The sequence below is a fragment of the Molossus molossus genome, unplaced genomic scaffold (genome assembly GCF_014108415.1).
Source record: "Molossus molossus isolate mMolMol1 unplaced genomic scaffold, mMolMol1.p scaffold_m16_p_5, whole genome shotgun sequence".
Taxonomy (NCBI): domain Eukaryota; kingdom Metazoa; phylum Chordata; class Mammalia; order Chiroptera; family Molossidae; genus Molossus; species Molossus molossus.
Window position 1 is genome coordinate 29,521,857 of NW_023425388.1, and position 19,341 is coordinate 29,541,197.

The window sequence follows — 19,341 nt, forward strand, 5'->3', positions numbered from 1 at the left end:
ACAGGGTTAGAACTAAGAAAAGAGAATTAGGCATTAATGTTAAGAATTAAACTTGCCCTGGCCGGTTTGGCTCAGTGGTTGGAGCGTCGGCCTGCAGACCAGAAAGTCCTGGGTTCGGTTCCCGCTAGGGGCACGTACCAAAAAAAGAATTAAACTTAACATGATGCTAATTGAAATAAGCCAATCACAAAAGAACAGCTACTCTATGATTCCACTTGTATGAAGTATGTAGAATAGTCAAATTCATACAAACAGAAATTAAAATGGTGGTTGTAGAGGAAGGAGGATTGGGAAGTTATTGTTTAATCGGTACAGAATGTCAGTTCTGCAAGATGAAAAGAGTTCTATGGATGGATGGAGGTATTAGTAGTACAATATGAATATACTTAATGTCACTGAACTGTACACTTAAAAATGATTAAGATGGTTTACAAAAAAAAAGAAAAAAATTACATTTAAAAAATAAAACAGGCATAGAAGCACTAACAAAAGCAGAAAAATTTCAGCCCGGAAAGAGGGAAGGCATGATTTGTCAACTAGAATGTACCTATAGATAAGTAGCAGAAAAGCCTCAGTAATGAACAAGAATGTGAAGGATAAGAAATGTAAGAAGTAGCCCAGCTGGTGTGGCTCAGTGGACTGAGCATTGTCCCGTGGACTGAGAGGTCCCAGTTCCATTCCCAGTCAGGGCACATGCCCAACTTGCAGGTTCGATCCCAAGTAGGGCACGTGCAGGAGGCAGTCGATTGATGTTTCTCTCTCTCATCAATGTTTCTATCTATCTCTCTAAAAATAAAATAATAAAAGCACATTAAAAGAAAAAAGAAATGTAAAAATTAGATCATAAGCACATTAACACCAAATTTTTTTTTTTAATCCTCACCCGAGGACATTTTTCCATTTTTTTGTTCACGTAGAGTGGGAGGGAGAGAGAGGAACAGAGAGAGAGAGAGAAACATCGATGTGAAAGGAACACATCGAGTGGCTGCCACCCGCACAACCGACCAGGGCCGGGGACAAACTGCAACCGAACACCAAATTCTTTTTGGTTCACTTGCATATTGGCCACCCCTTGGATATTGATATTAATAGTTGAGGTTTGCTTATGACTGATTGATTACCCAAGGTCCCATTTTTAAAAGTGCAACTTTTAGCCCTGGCTGGTGTTGCTCAGTGGTTAGAGCATCAGCCCACAAACCCAAGGGTTGTGAGTTCAATTTCCAGTCAAGGTTCAATCCCCGAGGTGCATACAGGAGGCAATCAATCAATTTCTCTCACATCGATGTTTCTCTCTCTCCCTCACTCTTCTTTCTTCCTCCTTTCCACTCTGTCTAAAAAAAAAAAAAATCAATAAAAAATATTTCCTTGGGTGAAGACTAACAAGAAAATAAAATTACATGAAAGTGCAATTTTTATCAACAGTCTTCTAAACTGATTGGTCTGGTCAGACTCTTGTGTCTCCTCCCCAGAAGAGAAAGAAGAGAGGCAGATCTTTTATTCAGATTGGTACCATCATAGAGCTATTCAAGAGCTCTCCTGTTATGACAGGCTCATCATTTCCAGGGACTGATTCAAAGACACAACAAGGAAAGGAAATAGGTTTTCAAATGGCAGTATAGTTTAATTACAAAAGACCTCCCTCCAATCCCCACCCTACTCTACTTCCCATATGAATTTGCTAAAGTGTAGGTATATGCTATGATATTTACATTTCCTTGCAATTTTAGCTATCATTATAGCTAGATCTTGCCAACTATATTTTAATATTATTTTTTAAATATGTTTTTATTGATTTTTTTTAGAGAGAAACATCAATGTGAGAGAGAAACATTGATTGGCTGCCTCCTGCATGGCCCCTGCTGTTAACTGAGCCTGCAACCTGGGCAATGTGCCCTGACCCGAAACTGAATCTGGACCTCAGTCCATGGGACCATGCTCAGTCCATTGAGCCACACCAGCTAGGCTTTAATATTTTTTTTATTGGCTATATCTATAATCCTTTTGCAAGGTGTTCTAAACAATGCAGGGTGTTCATTACTATTCTAGCCAATAAACCATGTGATTCACAAATTTAAAAAGTCATCCTTAATGCATCCTTTTTTAAAAATATGTTTTTATTGATTTCAAAGGGAGGAAGGGAGAGAAAGAGAAAGAGAAACATAGATGAGAGAGACGCATCAATCAGCCACCTCCTATATGCCCACTACTGGGGATCAAGCCTGAAACCTGGGGATGTGCCCTGACCAAGGATCTAACTGTGACTTTCTGATACATGGGACAATGCTCAACCAACTGAGCTGCACTAGCCAGGCTTTAATGATTCCTTTTAATTCATCAACTAGCATAAAAGAATCACACTCAACTGATGTACTAGAGTACTACGCAACTATTTAAAAAATGAGATGACTCTGTATGTATGGATATAGAATGTTGTCCATAATACATTAAATGACAAAAATGTAGCCCTGACCAGTTTGGCTCAACAGTTAGAGCGTCGGCCGGCGGTCCAGAGAGTACCGGGTTCGGTTCCCGCTAGGGGCACGTACCTCGTTGCGGTTTGTCCCCGGCCCAGTTGGGGTTGTGCGGAGGCAGCCACTCGATGTGTCCCTTTCACGTCGATGTTTCTCTCTCTTCCTCTCTTTCCCTCACACTCTATCTGAACAAAAAATGGAAAAATGTCCTCGGGTGAGGATAAAAAATATATAAATAAATAAAATAAATAATTGTTACCTATTTGTAGTACAAATTGGTGGCTTTGTCACCCTGCATATATTCAGTCTTGTCCTAACCACAAAAAATTTCTCCTTGAAACACATACTTTCTCACTCTTAGCTCATGTGGCTTGAATGGGGCCAGCATGAGACCCAGACTTAAGCCAATTAGAGAATTCCATTCCCTTTGCCCAGAGACTGTTTCACAGATGGCCCAGAATTTTTATTCAAATAAATGGTGGAGAAGAAAAACTCTCCTTACCCCCTGTCTTTAATTTTAGAAGATTTGAGGCTAAAGTTACTGTAGCTATCTTACCACAGCAGGGAGACAAGCCTGGAGGTGCCAAAAGCCACTATGTAGAGCCTGAGAAGACTGCCAAGACAATGGTAAGCAAAGCAGAACAAAGAAAGAAACCAAATCTGCTATCTTTGTTTGAACACTGAATCCAGTTATACTCATCTGATTTTTTGGTTATGGGATCCAATTTTTTTTTCTTAAGACAAATTGGATTGGGTTTTCTATCACATGTAATCTAGAGTCCTACCAGAGACATTATTATAATTATTTCTTTTTCCTAGATTCTGAGAATGAACATTTTCTGATGCTATCCCCCCTCTTTACTCACAACCTTAAAAACCTATTATTCTATTTTTAGTGTTCCAACTATCCTTATAACATTACCTCATCCTATTTTCTCTCTTGAGCTACATTCTCTACTGCTACTGCCCATTTGATATACCTTTCCAACAAACATGAATAAAAACAAGCTTATCTTTCAAAATGGTCCTTCCCAAAACTATTCCACATCTTCACTACCTATTTTTTCTGCAAATAGGTGAGAGTGTCAACAAGGTTAGGTGAGCCTTTCAACAAGGTTAATGTACTTGGGGACTTATATTATCAAAAGGGATATTCATTACTATCTGTCCTGTGTCTATATCCAACTTATTTATCTTGAACAATATGTTCTAAGTACTTATACATCACTTATATAAGTTCATGTTTACCTATTCATTTTGATTTATTAGTTAATATCTAATTAACTCAAATATTTACAATTATAAACTGATTATTATTTTTTGTTTTGTTTTGATTGTTTTTAATCCTTACCCGAGGACATTTCTACATTTATCTTCAGACTGAGTGGGGGGGGGGGGGAGAGAAAGAGAGACATAGATGCGAGAGACACATCAACTGGTTGCCACCAGCAAGATCCCCAGTCAGGGATGAACCGCAAGCGAGGTACGTGCCCTTGGCCGTAATCGAACCCAGGACTCCTTGGTCCACAGACCGAGGCTCTAACCGCTGAGCAAAAGTGGCCAGGGCTCAATTAATATTTTTAAACATTTACCTACAAATCTAATTTCACTTTACGAAATGCTGTGACCACATTAGAAGGCAGACAAAACATATTATAATGACAAAAACATGCACTTAAGGAATTGCAAATATGGACTTTCTTTTTTCTAAACTTATTTCTAAACGTATTGTACCTGTGGGGTACAATTTTATGTTTATTTTTTAAATTATTTTTTTAATCTTTATACAATTTTACTTTTAAAATATAAAAAGTAAGGGTTCTTTTCCAGGTATGCCTGAAATTATAGATAATGGTTATTAGTAGATGATTTTGAACCAGAAATATAAGACTTATTTGTACTTTCCAAAATGATTATAACCTAGCCCATTTCAACTGGATCAGCCTCTTTTTATAATTAGAAAATGTTAATTTCATGAGAACCACTCAAAGTATTGGCAGGGATCAATCAAGTCTTTATTTCTTGTAGCCTTAATCTCTTCTCAAATCACTTCTTATTCTTAGTTTCTTATTTTCACTCGATTTAGTCTACTCTGTAGCTGTTTGTTATCAGTGTATTTTCTTCATTATACAACAGGTTTAAGCCTGTTTTGAAACATTTGTTCTGAGTGGGGCATGGTTAGGTACAGCTAAATATAAAACCATCAGTCACTTTATTGATTTATTAAAATTGCATTTCTTTCTTATTAGTCATTAAGACCATAATTCACAATTATCAAAGGCAGTAAAGCTAGGATTTATCAGTGGTTTATCTTTCTTCCTGTACCTCCATTATTAATTCAAAGATTCAAATAAGGAATAGTATCTGACTTTAAGGGTTTATACTCTTAAGTTTGTACATTAAAATCTATAAAAGCAATAGATTTTATTTCTTCCAAAATGTATCAGGATTTTTTCCATTCTACTATGTAAAGACTTCTTACCTCCACATGGAGAACTGTATAGTAATAATCTAACTAAGCCATGCCTCATCTCAGTCTCTTTTGCCATCAACACATCCCACATAATTAGTTTGTTTGGGGATTTTTTTACCAATTCATTCCTTAGCGCAAAATTTTTCTAATAGATGCTTCCTCCATACAATATTTAAAATCCTTGCCCTGGCCGGTTTGGCTCAGCGGTTAGAGCATCGGCCTGCGGTCCGGAGAGACCCGGGTTCGGTTCCCGCTAGGGGCACGTACCTTGGTTGCAGTTTGTCCCCAGCCCTGGTTGGGTCGTGTGGGTGGCAGCCACTCGATGTGTCACTTTCACGTCGATGTTTCTCTCTCTCTCTCTCCCTCTCACTCTATCTGAACAAAATATCGAAAAATGTCCTCGGGTGAGGATAAAAAAAAATAAAAAAAAATAAAATCCTTGACATGGCTTTCAAGACCCTTCATTAAACTAACCTTCTTCTAACTTGACATTCCATTATACATCCTTAGCATAATATCAAATGCTTATAGCATGTGTGCCAGATGAACAATCATAAAGAACCCTAGGAGATAGGTATTATATGCTGGTTTTATGAATACATACTCTCAGAGGGATTGATAAATTGAGTAAACTGTCCATGACTAAAAAAAAGGATGAGATTTGGGATTCTGTTATCTGTTACATCTTTCTACTACACTGGGCTGCCCCCTATGTACACCATTCAATTTGTTCTAGCCTCTGCTTTTTCATGGTTGATATCTCTCCAGCTCAGGTTTTGCAGTTTTACAAATTTCAAAACCCCAAAAGACTTCAGAAACTCTAAAAGACAATCCTCGTATCTTCTAGTATGCCTACCAGCCCATTTTTTTCCCTTCAGCTTTATTGTCTGTAGTTTGCCTTACAAAAGCAATAAAGATATATTATAATATCTAGTCAGTGCTTATTCAAACCACACCAGTCTCCCAAGTTCATCAGATTCATACACTTGTGGTGAGTGTCCACACCCCTCTTTGAGAATTACTGAACCTGATTTTATGCTCCTCAGGGCAAGAGACATACGACAATATAAATTCTTTCATAAAGCAGAGTTATTGGTGCTTTAATACGCCAGGCCCTAAGTGTGCAAAATTTAAAGAAAAGAAAAAAGAGGTTCTTAGTTCTTAATGTCAAGAGCGTAGTAAGAGTTGCTGAATAAATACTTACTGGGGAATTAAGATCATATTTGAGAATCTGATCAAAATTCTGGAAAAATTAACTCCGTAGGAAAATGCACAAACACAGAATTTTGTATGCAATTTGGGAAGGGGGAAAGTGGGGGTCGGCTATGAACCCCTCTGAAGCCCATTCACCAACCACCGGACCTACAGACTCCAGCTTAAAAACTCACTAACATAACTAAATTCTCTGCGAACAGGAATACTTGCTTAATAATCCTGATTACACTTGCACAGGGCGATGTATGCAAAAGCGACTTTAGAAATATTTGCTGATCAATCATTTTCTCTTAAAGATAACCAGATGACATCGGCAAATCGTTTCTTCCCTGACGGAGTTTCAGAAGCCCACCACCAACACCCCTCCTTCACTAGTGACATTAACGACCTAACATCAATAACTCGAAGTCATTATCTTGCTATTCACATGTGGACTACACGATCATTCACCAATCCAGATCTTCCCTTCTTGTTGCCCCTCGACTCCCTCCAAATTCAGGGCGTCCTCCGTTGCATCCCAGAAGCTACGTCCACAGCACCACAGCCACCAGGGAGACGGGAAATCACTGATGCTCCGCGCCGCACACACCCTCATAGCGGGAAAAGTGGGATCCAGTGAGGGCCACAATTTCCAAACCCATTCTTCACCACGTCCAAAAGTGAAGAAATTTACCTTAAGTTCCAGGAAAGCGGTAGCGGCTGCTCTCACAGAGGGGGGACTGGTTACCAAGAAGCTTGCCGACCTCCCAATCACCATAGTGACTTCCGAAGAGCTACGCTCACAACCTCTTCCCGCGATACTTCCCCGCAGCGCGTCACCCGAGCGGGCTAGAGACCCCGCCCCCAGAGAGCCCGCCCTCTCTTTAAGGGGCGTTATTGGACGGCTGAGCCCCGCCTTTAGCTGTGGGTGGAACCGTACTTTTATTTTTTCCTCTTTCAAAACTCGCCAGGTCGGGTTTTTTTGGTAATATTTTTATAAGAGTGTTGTTTCCGTAGGTCCCAGGGAAAACACTGTTTCGCTCTTCCTTTTCAGTTAGTAAAAACGTCCCAAGTCGCCTTGGGTCCCCCCTCTAGTAGTTCGCGCATGTGTGTAAGCGACCAGAAAATGGCGATGATAATCGCCGCACTTTTTTTCAAATTAGTGGTTCCCAGAAAGCATTGCGCACATTTGTAACGAATTTCCGTTCGAGTTTGTATTTTAGGCGCCATTTTCGAGTGAAGGACCCGGAGCCGAAACACCGGTAGGAGCGGGGGGTTTATACAGCCGTTTCCAGCCTTGGTCTGAGTGGACTGTCCCGCAGGTAAAGTACATCTTTTCCTGATCAGGCTGTCATACTCTCACCTCCTACCCCGTCCGCGCGCGCCCGGAAAGTCGAGGCCTTAAGCTGGAGCAGCGAAGTCTGCGCTGAAGCTGTTGCCGGGAGATTTCTCTCGCTGTCACCCCTCCCCCCTCGGCCGCTCCCCAGCAGCCGGGGCTTCCGCGCGCTTCTCCCGGGCGCCACTTCTCTGAGCGTCTTAAGCGTCGCTCAGGGTGGGACGTAGGGGTTCTGAGCCTCGCAGATCGCAGAAATCCTGGTGTCTGACAGGGAAAGGGCGTCTCCCCCAGCCCCCTGCCCCTCTCTCTCTTCTCCCAAGGGACTCATTACCGGTCTTGGCCCTTACTGGTGACCTTTCGTAGTTTATTATCCAGCGGGACTCCGCCGCGGGCCCCGGAGGGACAAACCCCAGCCACTCCAAGATGATTGAGCGGGAGCAGGCGCCCCCGGCATCCGATTTGGAAGTCGGGAGTTGTCGACCCCAGCCTCGCAGTCGGGCGGTGGAAGGGAGACCTCGAAGCCCCCCCAGCCGTCAAGGCGCGAACAGCTAAATGGCGGGGAGAGGACAGTGGGCGGCGAGTCGCTCGTTACTCTTCTGCTTTAGGACGAGTTAATAGCCCCTCAAACCTAAAGCTAATGCAAACTCCTCTGACTTGGCTGTGCACTTGCATCTAGCCCGAGAGCGTGGGAATGTTAGTAAATGCAGCGTATGGAAATTACTTTGTTTAGAAGATGCATTCAAATGTGCCTGTGCACTTATGCCATGGGCGACGGGGGTTGGGCATTAAAAAATAAAGAACCTAAGCAGTTGTTGGCTGTGTCGTTGTCTGATTCCCAGGCACGTCTAGGTTTCCCCATTTGCTGAGGACTTAACAAGAATCCCGCTTCCTTAGCACTTGGGTTTTTTGTGCCTTGTTTCTCGAGGACCTGCTGGCTTTGAGCGGGTTTTAAAAACAAGCTCTTGGAAACGGGTGGACGGAGTGTTTTCCCGGAGTGGGGCGGGGGGAGACAGAACGGTCCCGCCGCGGGCTCCTGCGGGGAACGTAGGTACGCGCTGGGCTCTGCGGCGGGTGGGCTGTCTTACTCCTGGCTCTCACCCGGCCCCAGCGACCATGCCCCGCAAAGGCACCCAGCCGTCCACCGCCCGGCGCAGAGAGGAAGGGCCGCCGCAGTCTCCGGACGGCACCAACAGCGACGCGGAGCCCGAGCCGCCGCCCGGCCGTGCCGGCAGCCCTGCCCCTGCTACCGCAGGTGAGTACCAGCCGAGACTTCGGCAGGAGAACGCGCTGGGGGACCCCATGGGTCCGCGGCCAACCCGGACTGCCCGGTTTTATTTGACGTGGGCGAGAGGGGCTGCCGGGTTGACGCCTGAAGGTCGCGTGTGGGTCGGGTAGGTCAGTTTAAGAAATCGATTTGGCTATTTTCATAGATTAGACTGCAGTTTCGGTGTCCCAGTACTGGAGGGGATGGGATAGGGGCGAGTAAAGGGCTGCAGTTGTGAATTTCTGTTTGTGGCCTTGTTATTTCCGCGGAAATCGGCACGGTCAGCCAATAGCCAGTGGACTTTTTCTTCAGGCAGAATCAACATGACCGTATGAGTTGCTTGACCCTAACCTCACTTCCGTGGTCTTAAAGTAAGATTAAAGAAATGACTTACTCAAAACCACCATAGCTTTTCTGAGTCCAGTAATTGGATGACATTATGAAACCCCTCTGACAGTTTCGGTGGAGCTCGGTAGTATCCAAAGTTAAGTTTCCAGGTGCTCAAAGACACGGAGAGTTGGATTCTAGAGCTTTAGGATTTAACCACCTGTTTAGGCGGGGAGCAGGGAATTTAAGTGGAAAATAGAGATTGGTTAGGTTTCTTAAGTTATCTCTCTCCAGAGATTAGCAGGCCCTAGTCCTCAGAATGAATTGCACTAATGCAGGCTTTTTCCCCCTTGCCTTGTCTTGCCTTTCCTTTGACTGACTTAGAAACACCAAGTGAGGAAATTGATAATAGAAGTTTAGAAGAGATTTTGAATAGCATCCCTCCTCCCCCGCCTCCAGCAATGACCAATGAAGCTGGAGCTCCTCGACTTATGATAACTCATATTGTAAACCAGAACTTCAAATCCTATGCTGGGGAAAAAATTCTGGGACCTTTTCATAAGGTATTTGACTACTTTAAATAAGTGTTGAAAGATAATGAGTCTTTATTACAAGATGTTTCAATTTCGTAACTATTATATTTATCCTGACTGATACACACCTGGTATGTTTTTGCTTTTGACAACAAATTAGCTTTTGTTTTATCTGATTATTTTTGGTACATCTTTACCTATTATAAAGTTGTTCTCACTGAATAGAATTGGTGAGTTTTTCATTTGAAGGGAGTATGTTTACTATTAGCATTAATTTTGTAAAAAGTTAGAATTAGAATATGATCTTTTTAAAGGTTGTTGAACCTTGTGACAGGAGTAAGAGAATGTAAATTGTATTATCTTGTAGCAATGAAAACTTCTGAATACTTGTAGATTTGCTGCAAGTTAAAAAAAAAAAATCAAGCCGTTTAAAATCAGTAGTATGACCTTTTAAATTTCACTTTGATTTTTTTTCTGTTGTTTTTTGCAGCGCTTTTCCTGTATTATTGGGCCAAATGGCAGTGGGAAATCCAATGTTATTGATTCTATGCTTTTTGTGTTTGGCTATCGAGCACAAAAAATAAGATCTAAAAAACTCTCGGTACTAATACACAATTCTGATGAACACAAAGATATTCAGAGTTGTACTGTAGAAGTTCATTTTCAAAAGATAATTGATAAGGTAAGGGACTTTCACTAGTTACTTGCAACTTCAATTAAGGAATACAAAGAATTTTAATACATTGCACATTTTATTTATTTTGGGGGGCTTAAATTTGTCTTTTAAACGTTAGTGTATGATTAAAGCAGAACAGATTATTGACTTCATTACCTCCATGACTATATTTTCTTTTTGAGGAGTGGTGGTGGTAGCTGTTAAACTTAAAATATTAAATGTTTTAGTCAGGGAAATTAATTTTAAGGAGCTCATAGTAGTTAGTACTTACCTTTTGGAATAAAACATCAAGCAGTTTTAGTATTCTGAGTGCCAAATAGGCCTTCTTTTACTATAAATTTTTGGTTTGTTTTTAAAGTTATATTTTTATTGCCTTCAGGTAAATTACCTAAACTTGAAAATGTAACAGCTGGCTAATTTTAACATCTCTGTTATTTCAGTTCACATTAAATTTAATGTTATTGGTAGTCCTGTGTATCTGATATGAAAGAGCTATGCTTCATTTGAAACAAGGGAAGGGTCAAGCTAACATGTTTGTTTTCTAGAAAAGGAGAACAATTATAGGTAAAATGTCTATTTAGATTATTTACATGGTTTTGTTGGTATAGGGTTTTTTCTCTTCTGATTAATAAATAACTTTGGAAATTCATGGTTCAGAGATGAATTGCCGGCACCTAAAAATTTAGAAAAGTAATTATACAATGAAAAGGGATGAGACTTGACTTGTAGGTTTTGTTTAAATTTTTTTAAATACAAGGGGCTACACAGTGACATTAACTTTAATCTTGTTTCTTAAGTTTTTATTGTACAATTCAAATTGGAACATATAGATTGCTAACAAATCAAATTTTATTTCATTGCCTATTACATTTGAATCATTTTTAGTAAATTTTAAGTCATGATTTCCAAATGACAGCTTTTAAGGAGAAGTGAGTTTTAATAAAGTAGATTTTGAACTTCACTTATATTTTTAACTCTGATTTTTTTTAATGTGGGGAATATAGTTGTCCATTTTTTACCTTCAATTAATGATATTTTTTTCCTCCCCCTCCAAACAAAAGCTGTATCACCTCGTTACTGCCTTCCTTCTTTTTTCCTTGAATCATCCTTTGCAGCTTTTTTTAATACACTAGTAATTTAATCTGTCAACATGATTTAATAATTTGTGTGAGTTTGTTTTGAATATAGTCAGATTCTTATCCCCCTTCATCAACTCTTTTCTCGGTCAAATGTTTTTAGGCTTGTTTGGAGGTGGAGTTCTTTTTGTTTTTATTTGGTTTGGCTTTTTTGTTTTTGTGATCTATGAGGAAGGAATCGAACAACTTTGAAAAGTATTTATTCTTGGCTAAGAGGTTTATTTCTGAGAACTACTGCCAGTTTAGGTGCTTGTTCTTTGAAATTTTTAATCCATAGAATTAGTTAAAATATGAAGTGAGTAAAATTTGGAGCAGACCAGTAATTGGTCTTAATACCAACAATTGTTTTCTGGTTTTGTTTTTCCTCAAAACAGGAAGGGAATGATTATGAAGTCATTCCTGACAGTAACTTCTATGTATCCAGAACGGCCTACAGAGATAATACTTCTGTGTATCACATAAGTGGAAAGAAGAAGACATTTAAGGATGTTGGAAATCTTCTTCGAAGCCATGGAATTGACTTGGACCATAATAGATTTTTAATCTTGCAGGTAAGTTTATTAAAGACTTCAGAGGTTCTCTTATTCCTGTTATCTTCCCTTCCACCCCCCAATAAAGTTTAGGGGGATTCCCCCTGTTGGATGAATCCTGTATTTTTGAGGCCTTAAAGTACTGTAGCAGCACATCATGGTTTACATACTATAGTCAAGATGCGAATCATTATTTGCTGCTCTAGAAATTTAAGGAAATTCATTCAAAACTATATTTTTCATCATCAGATGCTCATGTTTGGATGGACTGACATACTTGTTCCGCTCTAGCAGCACGTAAATATTGGCGTAGTGAAATAAATATTAAACACCAATATTATTGTGCTGCTTTAGCGTGACAGGGATATAGCAACTATTTATTTTTGTTTGTTTTTCCCTTCAAGATAACATTTTTAATGAGATTCATTATTTCCTGAAAGTTATGTTCCTTTACTTTTGTTCTTAGTCTTTTTCTACTACTATTATATAGCAAAAAAAGATAAGACTGTACACTTGGGGTTTGCTGGATTTACCTGGGCACCTAGCTAATTTAATTTAATCTCTTTTTTTAACATTTAGAATGGTTAGCTAAAAGCTTACTCAAGTTGGTTTTTGGTTTAGAATGGCCTACTTGAACCACTGTTGGAAGATCAGAGAGTAACTGATTTTTCATTCTTAAGTATCACAACTCTTAAAGTTTTTTTAAAGGGATATAAAATTAAGTACCTGGTGTTAAGTTGATTTTTATTAGAAACCCTGTATTCTTTATTTGATTAAGAATACTTTTAAGTTATTAGTGTAAAGAATAGCTTTGTCAGATGTATTAAATTTTCTTTTTTATTTGATGCTATCTTTTCCTGTGTCCTGTCCAGAGTCACAGAGCATACCATAATTAAAGCAAAACTATATTGTGATGTAGAAATAGTCACTAATATTCTTTTGTATCTTGTCCTACCGATTTTACACCAAGTTGGAAATTTTTATTTGATACTATAAGTTTTGTTAGGATGACTGAGTGTTCCCAGTAACAAACATAAAATGTTAACCCCTTTTTCCATTTTGTCTTTGTTCCTCAACTGTTTTTTGTTCTTTTTTTTTTAAAGAAAAATATTACTTTTAGTAATGCATAGTGTATGTACAAGGTAAATCAGTGTCACTCTGAAATGCCTTATATTAATACCTTTGTTACCAGGCGCAGTACATTTATAATACTCATATAACCTAAACTTATTTTTAAAAGAATGTTGAGAAATCAGTTGTAGATACAGTTTTAAACAAGATTAAGTTAACACAAATCTGGAATTTTTTGTGGGTTAAAAAATATCAAATTTAACTGTTTTATGGACTTTTATGTTCTGAGATTTGGTTTGGTTAATTATGGATAAAAAGTTATGTCCTTTTATAATACTAAATTTGATAATGATGCCACTTTGCAAGAACCTATACTTGTGTTTTTCTTTTGTTTATAATTTGCTATTTACTGTAATCCTGGTATAATCAAAGTTTTACACACATGCAGACATCAAAATAAAGTGGGTTGCATTTTAACCCTTGTAAGGGTAATTTTTTTTCTCTTGATACAGCTTCTCTCTCCGTAGTTCAATAATAAAGGAAACTAAGTAAAGTAACAGCTTCCCAAAAAAGTAAATAAGAATAAATTTTAAATTGTCAACTTTATATTAATGTGCTTCTGAAGTACCTAAGATGCTTAAGCCATTTGTCCTCGTGATAATCTCAATCTTTTTATGTCATCTTAACAATTAAATTGTTTTAAACATTTTTAATACCAAGATAAACTTTCCAAGTTAACAGATTAAATTCCATTTGATTAAATTTAGAGATAAGAACTTTAGGAACTCACTGTCAAGAAGAAGAAAAGGGGATTGGACTAGGTAGAACTAATGATGCCCCATTTAAAAGTTTGAGAGAACGTTGCAGTGGTTTCTTTGGATTTTTATTTAGTTTCTTATCAAAATCTTAGACTCTTATACTAGAGATTTAAAGCATTCGAAGGTAAGTAAGAATGTGTTTTTTTATTACCTTCCGTCCACTGAATAACATTTATCTTAAAAACTGGCTGTGGTTTGGGAGGCTGGAACTGTGGATACATCATAACATCACCACCCAAGATATAAATGATTACTTTGAATAAAATGTATAGACTGGCCAGTGGTTGTGATCAACAGGAGTCCATATGGGTAAATTTTTTTTAGTGTTTATGTCCTTACGGGCACTTATACATGCCTTCAAAAAGTGTTAGATTATAATTGACCACTGTACTTTCTGTGATTATACATTTATTCATTTATATATACCTGATCTGGGAGCTTTTGTCCCATTTTAATAACTATTGGTGCAAACAAGTGGAGTTTTATTAGCTCTGTAAAGCATTTCATGGTGACTGGGACTTAAAAATTAGGTTTAGTTGATTTGTATGCATTTGCTCCATTCAAGATTAGAAGAATGATAACCCTTAATGCTTTTATTATAGTTCAAAGTTACATTGATGTTTGATATTTCAGAAGTTGTTTTGTAAACACCTGAAAAGCTGCAACAATTAGCATAATTTTAGTTTGTCAAAGTTTTCAACTTCATGTGCTTTTGTATTTATATTATAAAATCTGAAATTTAAAACAAGAACCAAGATTTTTTTCTTATTGTTTAATAATTTGGAGATTAGATTAATTTATGTCTGAGTTGTTACCTATCTCCTTTCCAGGATGGTTCTTCTAAGTATGGCATCACATACAGACTATTGGGTTCTAGTCTTTTAGCCTGTAGAAATAAATATGTGCTGAATCAAAGAAATTTTTAACTTTATCAGTAATTCCTCAGTTATCTAAAAGCCTCAATGTGAAGGAAAATAGGGTACCCATAAACAACCAGAAGAGATATCAAGCAGTCTACCCACAAAGCATTAACCTTTCTATTTATGTACTTATTTTTGACAGATATTAGTTATTAACCTTGGTGATTTTCATTGGGGTGGGGGGAGCTTTTGGTAGCACACAAAGAGAAAATTAGAGTAAAACTTGTTAGAATAAGCTAAAGAACAATAATTTACAGTGAAAATAGAGAAAATAAAAAGATTAAGACAAAATAAAAATTCAAAGTTCAGGAATTATGGGCCATTTAATTTTGGTGCAAACACCCATGTTTATCTTAAGAATTTTTTAGGCCTTATCAGGGGGGAAAATGTTTTATTATAACTATATACTTGAGTTCCTGTGGTTTATGCTTTTGCTAAAATTTGAATTTTATTGAATAAAAATAAAGAGCATCATACCTATTTATTCCTCATTCGTCTTAGATTTTTACATTGTATTCCTGTAAATTATGTTATCAAAGAATGGTATAGCTAAATCACAATATCCTGTTTTGCCACCCACTTCAATAAGTTAAGGTTTAAGCCTTTGTGTTATAAATATTCTCTTGAAATATGTTTGCTATTTCTGTGTTACTCTTAAAAACCATAGTTGATAATTTCCACAGTTGTTTAATGTCTCTGATATAGTTTGAGTATAATTAAAAACAGTCTGTAGTAAATAACAGTGAAAAAAAATTGTTTAAAAACTTCTTTAGTGTACAGAAGCTTTAGAAACTAGTGATAATAGTGTAGAGGCCTATAAAACTTTGCCAGTTTCAGATGCTAGAATTATAGCAACCTGAAACTTTTTTTTTTTTTGTCATCATGTTACCACTATTTGTGATTCTTGATATGGAAGGATGACTTTAAATTCAGGTTGATGCTTTAAAGTGATCTCTGAAATGAATTGAGCTTATTTCCCTAAATTAAAAATGTATTTTATAATTTCCTATGGGATAGGTAAGATTTCTGAAAAATAAAGATGTGGTCCTCTGGGCACAGACTATCAACTCACAGGTTATATATGAAATGGCACAAAATGGAAAAGGAAGCAAGAAAGCAGATAGTAGCAGTTGGTAAAGGCAGGCAAAGGACATCAAGGAATAGAGCCATAAGAAAGGTCCAAGGTTGTCATTGGAATAGCACAGCAGTCCTAACAGTCAAGTGACATATGGAGGCCTAAATGGTCTAAAAGCTTTTCCATTTAATAGTGTTAATCTGATAGTAACTGGTTTTTAAAAAATCAAATGCCATATAATAAAAGTCAGAAACTAAATTTTATATGGGATGTGAGATATAACACTTTTGCTTCACAAATGTCCTTGTTATTCACTTTTATTTGTTTTCCACTGAGCAACCTTGTTAGGATGAAAAAAATTACAACTGTATATCTTTCATTTTAATTGAGTGTAGAGGGAGGAAGAACAAAAAACCATAAACAAGTAATGGCTATACCCAAAGCCAAGCAGTCTCCTAATAGTGGTATTCCTCATCTCCTTTTTTTTTTTTTTTCTTTGTTGATTTTAGAAAGAGGGGAAGGGAGAGAGAGAGAGAAAGAGAGAGAGATAGAAACATTGATGAGAGAGAACCTAGATTGGCCGCCTCCTGCATGCCCCCCACTGGAGTTTGGGCCCATAACCTGGGTATGTGCCCTGACAGGGAATCAAACTGGTGACCTCTGACCCACACGGGGCATTATTCCATCTCTTCAATGAGTAATTTGGCCAGGAAAAGTGTGATATCTTCAGGAATATTTTTGTTAATAGTGTGAACGAGTATACTGAATCCCAACTTATGGTCATCTGAAAAATGTATACTGTGCTTAAATGATGTGACCATTTGACTCAGATATGTAAGTCCTGTTGCCATATTTTTTATCTCAGGCATCAGCTACCGTGTTTGTAAAACTAACCCAAAAGATTTATGCCCTGGCCGGTTTGGCTCAGCGGTTGGAGCGTCGGCCTGCGGTACAGAGAGACCTGGGTTCAGTTCCCGCTAAGGGCACGTACTTGGGTTGCAGTTTGTCCCCGGCCCTGGTTGGTCGTGCGGGTGGCAGCCACTCAATGTGTCCCTTCACATTGATGTTTCTCTCTCTCTCTCTGTTCCTCTCTCTTCCTCCCGCTCTATCGGAACAAAAAATGGAAAAATGTCCTCGGGTAAGGATAAAAAAACAAACAAACAAAAAAACTAACCCAAAAGATTTAAACAGGTAGATCCATGGTTCTCAGCTGAAGGTAGTTTTGTTTTTTTTGTTTTTGTTCAGCTAGAGTGGGAGGGGGAGACAGGAAGAGAGAGAGAGTGAGAAACATCGATGTGAAAGGGACACATTGAGTGACTGCCACCCGCACAACCCAACCAGGACCGGGGGCAAACTGCAACTGAGGTACATGCCCTTAGCGGGAACCGAACCCTGGTCTCTCCAGACCGCAGGCCGATGCTCTAACCGCTGAGCCAAACTGGCCAGGGCTGAAGGTAGTTTTGCTTGGAGACTATTTAGGTTATTACAGCTGGAGGAGGGGAGATGCTACTGTCATCTTGTGGCTTGAGGTCAGAGATTCTATTGAACATCCTACGATGCCCAGCATAGCTCCCCACAATTGTTAGTGCTGTCACTGTTGATAAACCCTGCCTAGATAAAAATTTTGAATAGGACAGCTTCTTCAATGGCTGGAATTCACCCTAGTGTAATCCAGAGCTTTGGACATTTTTCCAGGCTTAAATCTTATCTAAAATTTAAACTGTTGCTGCAAATATTTGGAAAGAACTGATCATTGGAAACAGAATAAAATAAATACTTAATATAAATACGTATCTACACATTTTAAACACTAACTTGTTTTAAACACTAATTCATATATACTGAAGATTACAGAAAAATCTAAAGGCTCTTTGGAGCCTCATTTCCCTTTGTACTTGATAATCTGCTGTGTTGTCAAAGTAGAAAATGTGATGATGATGTATAACTATTAAAAATTATGCCTTTCAATGAATAGATTTTTAAATGAGGTGTTTTATCTTTAGTTTTGTTACTCACTCAAGGATATTTTTCCATTGACTTTTAGATAGAATGGAAGGGAGGGAGACAAATTGATCAGTAATTATGTTGAGGCTTTTGGTAAACATGATGCTTTGTCATGAGCAAACTTTACCCCAAATTTTTAGGGTTCATTAATAAATTTTTAAATATTAAATTGAGAATATTTATGTACTTTTTTTTTGGCTATTTTTCTGAAATAAAGGTTTTTTTTCTTTTGTTTTCTGTTTGCCTGCCCATTCTTTTGTAATAGTATAGAGTACAAGCAGGCTACTTCTGTGAAGTCAGGTAGCAGTGTTTTGTCTGAGCATGTTTAGACAAAATTTTCTCCACCATCAAACTAAATGGCTGCCTGGCAGTCATCCTTGAAGGTTACTGGTTGTGGATTTCTTTCTTCTTTTCTCTTTGTAATTAAACTGCATAAATACTAATACATAATGTTAATCTAAGATTTTAATTACAGTTCAACTTTTTATATCAATGATTGCAAAAAAAAAAGTTTTTGATGTCATGTATCAGGACCTTTAGTTTTCAGTGAGTTGGATTTCTTATTACCATGAGAAATCGGCCATTTTCTTTTCCAATTAATAGTCTTGCTCTTAGAAAGTTACATTAGGTTTGAGACATCCTTTTGAAGCCCAGCACTTGTTGAGAAACTAATAACACCAGATTTATAAAGAAAGTTTAATAATTCTAGCCACCTTGAGACAGGATTTTTACCACAGAATAACCATAAAGGGTCTTTTTGAAAATTTTTGGTTTTAAAACAAGAGCTGCAATTATGATTAACATTTGGTAGTGTTGCCACAATAATTGAATTGTAGAGTATATGAATAAACTTGCTGAATCTTGCTTAATAAAAAAGTTAATAGTTTTATTTATATTGAATGAACATTGTAGATGGCAGGGTCTTTGCCTCTGTGTGTATATACTATAGGAGTTTATGTAAGGGAGTATAAATGTACATTTTTTACCCCGTTATGTAAAATTAAAACTCTTTTAAGAACAACAGTGGAGAGAACATTTTTTATTTATATCTTATTAAATCTCTGAACTATTAATTTGCAACATTTATTTGTTTATTACTATTGGATTTGTTCAATGTTCCTAATTTTCAGTTTAAGATTGATGTAGCTAAACATATACAATGAGTATGAAATATGACTTTTTTTTAAAGGGTGAAGTTGAACAAATTGCTATGATGAAACCAAAAGGCCAGACTGAACATGATGAGGGTATGCTTGAATATTTAGAAGATATAATTGGTTGTGGACGGCTAAATGAACCTATTAAAGTCTTGTGTCGGAGAGTTGAAATATTAAATGAACACAGAGGAGAGAAGGTGAATCTTTTGTAGACTTTTGTTGTAAGTCAGAATGTTTCATTAACAAATTTTACTGAAACAAATATTCAAGTTAAAATAGATTATAATTATTGAAAAATGTTTACTATTTTAGATTGAATTTTATATTTTTATTAACATTGTTTATTAATGCAGTTT

General features: G+C 37.6%; 2 protein-coding genes across 2 annotated transcripts in view; one reads left to right on the plus strand and one right to left on the minus strand.

Moving 5' to 3' along the window:
- IFT80 (intraflagellar transport 80) overlaps nucleotides 1–6,946 on the minus strand; it is a 124,747-nt gene extending 117,801 nt beyond the window's left edge. Inside the window, exon 1 of the mRNA XM_036242778.1 lies at nucleotides 6,833–6,946. The gene's annotated coding sequence lies outside the window, so the exon portion shown is untranslated. The remainder of the gene's footprint in view (nucleotides 1–6,832) is intronic.
- A 407-nt stretch (nucleotides 6,947–7,353) lies between these two features.
- SMC4 (structural maintenance of chromosomes 4) overlaps nucleotides 7,354–19,341 on the plus strand; it is a 35,004-nt gene continuing 23,016 nt past the window's right edge. Inside the window, exons 1-6 of the mRNA XM_036242313.1 lie at nucleotides 7,354–7,460; nucleotides 8,583–8,726; nucleotides 9,450–9,628; nucleotides 10,089–10,280; nucleotides 11,785–11,961; nucleotides 19,018–19,182. Coding sequence (XP_036098206.1) covers nucleotides 8,588–8,726; nucleotides 9,450–9,628; nucleotides 10,089–10,280; nucleotides 11,785–11,961; nucleotides 19,018–19,182 — 852 coding nt within the window. The 5' untranslated portion in view covers nucleotides 7,354–7,460; nucleotides 8,583–8,587. The remainder of the gene's footprint in view (nucleotides 7,461–8,582; nucleotides 8,727–9,449; nucleotides 9,629–10,088; nucleotides 10,281–11,784; nucleotides 11,962–19,017; nucleotides 19,183–19,341) is intronic.